Genomic DNA, 5,003 nt, shown 5'->3' with positions numbered 1-5,003 from the left:
GTTCACAGCCCCGGGATTGGAGGCAGTGAGCTGCAGGCTCACAAATCCCTTAAGAGCTTGCTGTGGAGCAGCCGGGCGGCCCCCACTGACCAGCCTGGGTTGCCTCAGGAAAGCGGTTTCCCTTTTGTAGGGAAGGCTTGGTGTGCCCCGACCAGCAGAATAAGGCTGGATGTCACAGCCCCTCACCTGAAAGACCTTGAGCTAAAAGTTTCCAGAGCTGCTGCACTGTGCTTTCACCATTTGCCGGCTCTGTTTGGCTCCCAGCACTGTGGAGCACTTACCTGGCAGCCCCATGGCTGGGGGGGTAAGACCAACTCTGCCCCTGCCTCGCCCATGTCCCTCACTTCCCCATAAAATCCTCTGTTTGCTTTCCAGACGGAGAGCGGCCACGAGACTTGTTGGGACCTGCGCTGACTCCTGCCGCACAAGATGACAGCAAGAGACGGGCCCCAAGATAGGTAAGTCTGGGCACTGGTGTAGGTGTGGGGGCACGTCCAGGACACCAGGAGGTGAGGGAGGACAGGGGGACCACTCTCCTGCATGATCACGGGGCTACTGAGCTGTCCCTTTTCCAAGATTTTTTCTGTAGCAAACTGTAAACAGTCTCCAGCGCTGAGACTCGCCTGGGGAACATGTCTCCCTCCCAACTCTTGGTGATGGCTGCTGTGCATCTGGGTGCCATGTGTCGAGGAGCAGCCAGCTGCCCCCTGGCCTCATACCCTCCCGGGAAGGGCTCTCTGCAGGGCTGCTTCTCCTCCAGCAGCCCAGGCTCGCAGGAGCTGTGGGGCAGGGACAGGGCAATAAATTTCATCCCCTCTCCTAACTCCTGGTGCCTCCCAGTGTGGGGTTGGGGACAGCCAGAAGCAATGCCTGTCCCCTGTCCTGCCCAGCATCCTGCTCCAAACCACTCTGTTCCCTCCACAGGTACAAGGCTGTCTGGCTGATCTTCTTCATCCTCGGCCTGGGAACGCTGCTGCCATGGAATTTCTTCATGACTGCCAGGGAGGTGAGGGCTTTGCTCCCATTGCTGACGATGACACCAATGGTCCCCTGTTTCCTCTAGGGACCATGGTGTAGGTGTGGCAGCACAGCACAGTGTAAAGTCTCTTTGTTTTCAGGAGACAGAAGTGTGGGTGACCTGGGTGGGATGAGTGGCACTGAGGCAGCAGAAGGGCTCGGCATGGGGCCAGAGAGGGGACAAAGGTGGCCTGAGCATGCTGGAGCGAGGCCTTACAGTACCTTGGCTCCATCTGGCTCCTTCCCTCACAGTATTTCATCAGCCGCCTCGCAGACCCGGAGGAGGTGATCCGGGCTGGGAACCAGACTGGTGAGGCTACCTCATCCCTCTCCTACCTGCAATCCATGTTTGACAACTTCATGACTCTCTGTGCCATGGTGCCCCTCCTCATCTTCACCTGCCTCAACTCCTTCATCCACCAGCGGTGAGCCTTGCCCCATCCTTGCCCTTGCCAGCCTGAGCCCATCCTCCTGCCCCAGCACTAAGCCAAGCTGCAAAGACAGAACACCGGGCTCCTGTGCTGGGGTTTGGCTGGGATTTCCATGCGAGAGCTTGGCCCCAGCTTCACAGGCATTTGTGGGGTGGGTTTTCTTCACTGAGAGCCTCTCTTGCAGGATTCCTCAGCAGATCCGCATCTCAGGCAGCCTTGTGGCCATTGGTCTGGTGTTTTTAGTCACTGCAATCATGGTGAAGGTCGACATGGAGCCGCTTCCCTTCTTTGTCTTTACCATGATCAGCATCATCTTCATCAACTGTGAGTGAGGCAGTGGGAGGAAGGAAGGGGACACAACCCCATGGCTAGGGCTGATGTGTATGGGAGAAAAGCATGAACCTCACTGTGGGAAAGCTAAGGATGAGAGGAACCTGCCTTAGCTCCCCACAGAGGTGCCTTTGGTTTCTCATTTCTACTTACCTTTCCCCTTCACAGCGTTTGGTGCCATGCTCCAGAGCAGCCTCTTTGGGCTAGCAGGGCTCCTGCCTACCAGTTACACAGCTCCCATCATGAGTGGGCAGGGCTTGGCAGGCACCTTTGCTGCTTTGGCGATGATCTTCAGTATTGCCAGTGAGTAACCCCTGCCCTGCAGATGACAAGGCCTTCACAGAGCACTGCTGTCAGCAGCATCTGCTGGGGTCGTGCTGGGTTGGGTGGGAGATGGCAGCAGGGTCTCACTCCTCTCAGCCCTCATCATCTTCTTCATTTGTCCCTCCGTCTCCTCTCTTTCATGCTCCCAGTTGGCGCCAAGCAACCCGAGAGCTTCATCGGTTACTTCACCACAGCCTGTGTGGCTATCGTGCTGGCAATCTTCTCCTACATCCTTCTGCCTCGCTTGGTGAGACTTTGTTGTCCTCGTGGGGAAGGGTATGGGGATGTGGGACCTTTGCACATCACAGCATAAGGACAGTGGCCCACTAGCATCCCAGCTTTGGCTCCTACCAGCCTCCATCTCTTGGGTCAGGACAAGCTCTCCCCTGTCCTCAGGAAGCTCTCTGGAATACTTCCCACCTCAGACACCCCAGTATCCTCAGGGTACTGTGGAAATGGGCCTCTGAGTGTGCAGGAAAGCCTCAGTATTGGGCTTAAGTGGAAGAAACACTTTGCCCATATTGCATTTGCCCATATCTGCTGTTACCACACAGTCCCTGGCAGCCTTTTTTCCTTAGGCATGAATGAGTGCTCCTTGGCTGTCTCTCTGCAGGATTTCTTCCGATACTACTCCATGAAGGACAAGACTGAGTACCGTGTGTACAATGCTGAGCTGGAGACCAAGAGAGACCTGATCAAGAAAGGTGAGGGGCTGAGAGGAGGAAGAGGAAGGAAAAGCAGAAAGAGGAATGGCTGGGAGGATCAGTGTGACAGAGGGACTAAATTAGATCTCTGCTTTCTGGGGTCTGCTATGCCCTACTTGTGTTTCCTCCTGCAGATGAATTCAATGGGATGGAGCAGAATAACTCAAAGATCATCCCTATCCACAACCCTGATGAGAAGCCCTCAGTGGTTGCTATTTTTAAGAAGGTCAGTGAGTTGCCAGCAATGCCTGTCCTGCCCCTCAGATCAGGGGATGGGCAGAGCTGTAGGAGAGCATGGGGGAAGGAGACCAGCCCTGCACTGGTCTCTTGCCCTGTATTTGGTACGAGCCTCTTTTTTTCTTCTGCCTAGCTCTGGGTCATGGCTGTGTCTGTCTGCTTCGTCTTCACTGTCACCATTGGTGTCTTTCCTTCCATCACAGCTAAGGTGTCCACTGTCCTTGGAGATGGAAACAGATGGGGTAAGTGTGACCAGGGATGGGGTGGGGTAGGAGCAAGATAAATGGGAGAAAAGAAAGTGAGGCTTGAAGTAGTAGGTATGTGTGGTGGTTTGACTCTGATGGGAGCCCAGGTGCCCACCAAAACCGCTCTGTCATACCCCTCCTCAGCTGGACAGAGGAGAGAAAATATAACAATAGGCTCATGGGTTGAGATAAGGATGGGGAGATCACTCAGCATTTACCGTATTAGGCAAAAGAGACTCAGCTTGGGAAATATGAAATTAATTTATTACCAATCAAATCAGAGTAGGATAATGAAAAATAAAAACTAAATCTTAAAACACCTTTCCCCCACACACATACCTCTCCCTTCTTTGTGGGCTTAACTTTACTCCTAGTTCTGTACCTCCTCCCCCACAGCAGTGCAGGGGGATGGGGAATGGGGTTCTGGTCAGTTCATCACAGGTTGTCTCTGCCGCAACTTCCTCCTCAGGGGGAGGACTCCTCACACTCTTCCCCTGCTCCAGCATGGGGTCGCTCCCATGGGAGACGGTTCTCCATGGACTTCTCCAACATGAGTCCTTCCCACAGGCTACAGTGCTTCACAAGCTGTTCTGTCATGGGTCTCTCTGATAGAGCGTAGTCCTGCAGGAGCAAGCTGCTCAAGCGTCGGTCCCATACAGGGTCACAAGTCCTGCCGCCAAACCTGCTCCAGCATGGGCTCCTCTCTCCATGAGTCCACAGGTCCTGCCAGGAGCCTGCTCCAGCACACGCTTCCCATGGGCTCACAGCGTCCTCTGGGTGCATCCACCTGCTCCAGCATGGAGTCCTCCAGAGGCTGCAGGTGGACGTCTGCACCGCTGTAGACCTCCCCAGGCTGCAGGACAGTGCTGCTCTGGTGCTTGAAGCATCTCCTCTCCCTCCTTCTTCACTGACCTTGGTGTCTGCAGAGTTGTTGCTCTCACATATTCTCATTCCTCTCTCTGGTTGCCAGTGTGTAATTTTGTTCCCCCCTCTTCTTAAATATGTCATCACAGATGTGCTACCACCATTGCTGATGGGCCTGGCCTCAGCCAGCAGCAGGTCCATCTTTGGAGCCAGCCGGCATTGGCTCTGTTGGACATAGGGGAAGCTTCTAGCAGCATCTCCCAGAAGCCACCCCTATAGCCCCCCACTGCTACCAAAACCTGGCCATGCAAACTCAATACAGTATGTCTGATGGGAAAAGGAAAGCACTGTGCTGGATGATTTGGATGCAAACACCAGCCTGGCTTGGGAGACCATTCCAGCCCTTAGTGGGAAACTGGGAGGACCTACACCTGAAAGACAGTCTCCATGCAATTGGTAGGAGGACCTGGGGTACCCTTGACTCATCAGTGACCTTATCCCCTTTCTGTAGGTCTCTACTTCATCCCTGTCTCCTGCTTTCTGCTCTTTAATGTCTTTGACTGGACGGGACGGAGTCTCACTGCTCTCTTCACGTGGGTAAGCATGGGGCAGGGAGTAAATGCGCAGGCAGTCTCCATCCTCAGGTTCCTCAGCCACAGCTCTCACTCGGGCTGCCATCCATGTCTTGCAGCAGGAAGGAGGTGCAGAGCCAACTCCTGCCTTGGCTTTAAGTCCTAAGCAGAGATTTACGGGTCAGAGCAGAGAACCGCAATGTTGTCCTGTCCTCCTCCCACCCATCTTTCAGCATGGCTTGGATGAAGCTGCCTCCTCCATTTCAGCCTCTTTGTAAA

The 5,003-nt window shown here is 54.5% G+C and overlaps 1 protein-coding gene across 1 annotated transcript in view; it reads left to right on the top strand.

Annotated features, from left to right (window-relative positions):
- Positions 1-373: 373 nt before the first annotated feature.
- SLC29A1 (solute carrier family 29 (equilibrative nucleoside transporter), member 1) overlaps positions 374-5,003 on the top strand; it is a 6,867-nt gene continuing 2,237 nt past the window's right edge. Inside the window, exons 1-10 of the mRNA XM_009871344.1 lie at positions 374-458; positions 925-1,006; positions 1,270-1,442; positions 1,633-1,772; positions 1,947-2,081; positions 2,252-2,349; positions 2,716-2,806; positions 2,941-3,032; positions 3,177-3,285; positions 4,664-4,749. Of these exons, the coding sequence (XP_009869646.1) occupies positions 430-458; positions 925-1,006; positions 1,270-1,442; positions 1,633-1,772; positions 1,947-2,081; positions 2,252-2,349; positions 2,716-2,806; positions 2,941-3,032; positions 3,177-3,285; positions 4,664-4,749 (1,035 nt within the window). The 5' untranslated portion in view covers positions 374-429. The remainder of the gene's footprint in view (positions 459-924; positions 1,007-1,269; positions 1,443-1,632; positions 1,773-1,946; positions 2,082-2,251; positions 2,350-2,715; positions 2,807-2,940; positions 3,033-3,176; positions 3,286-4,663; positions 4,750-5,003) is intronic.

This window comes from Apaloderma vittatum, unplaced genomic scaffold (genome assembly GCF_000703405.1).
Source record: "Apaloderma vittatum isolate BGI_N311 unplaced genomic scaffold, ASM70340v1 scaffold14476, whole genome shotgun sequence".
NCBI classification, from domain to species: domain Eukaryota; kingdom Metazoa; phylum Chordata; class Aves; order Trogoniformes; family Trogonidae; genus Apaloderma; species Apaloderma vittatum.
Note: the sequence above shows the minus strand (reverse complement) of the source record. Positions and strands in the feature narration are given on the sequence as shown.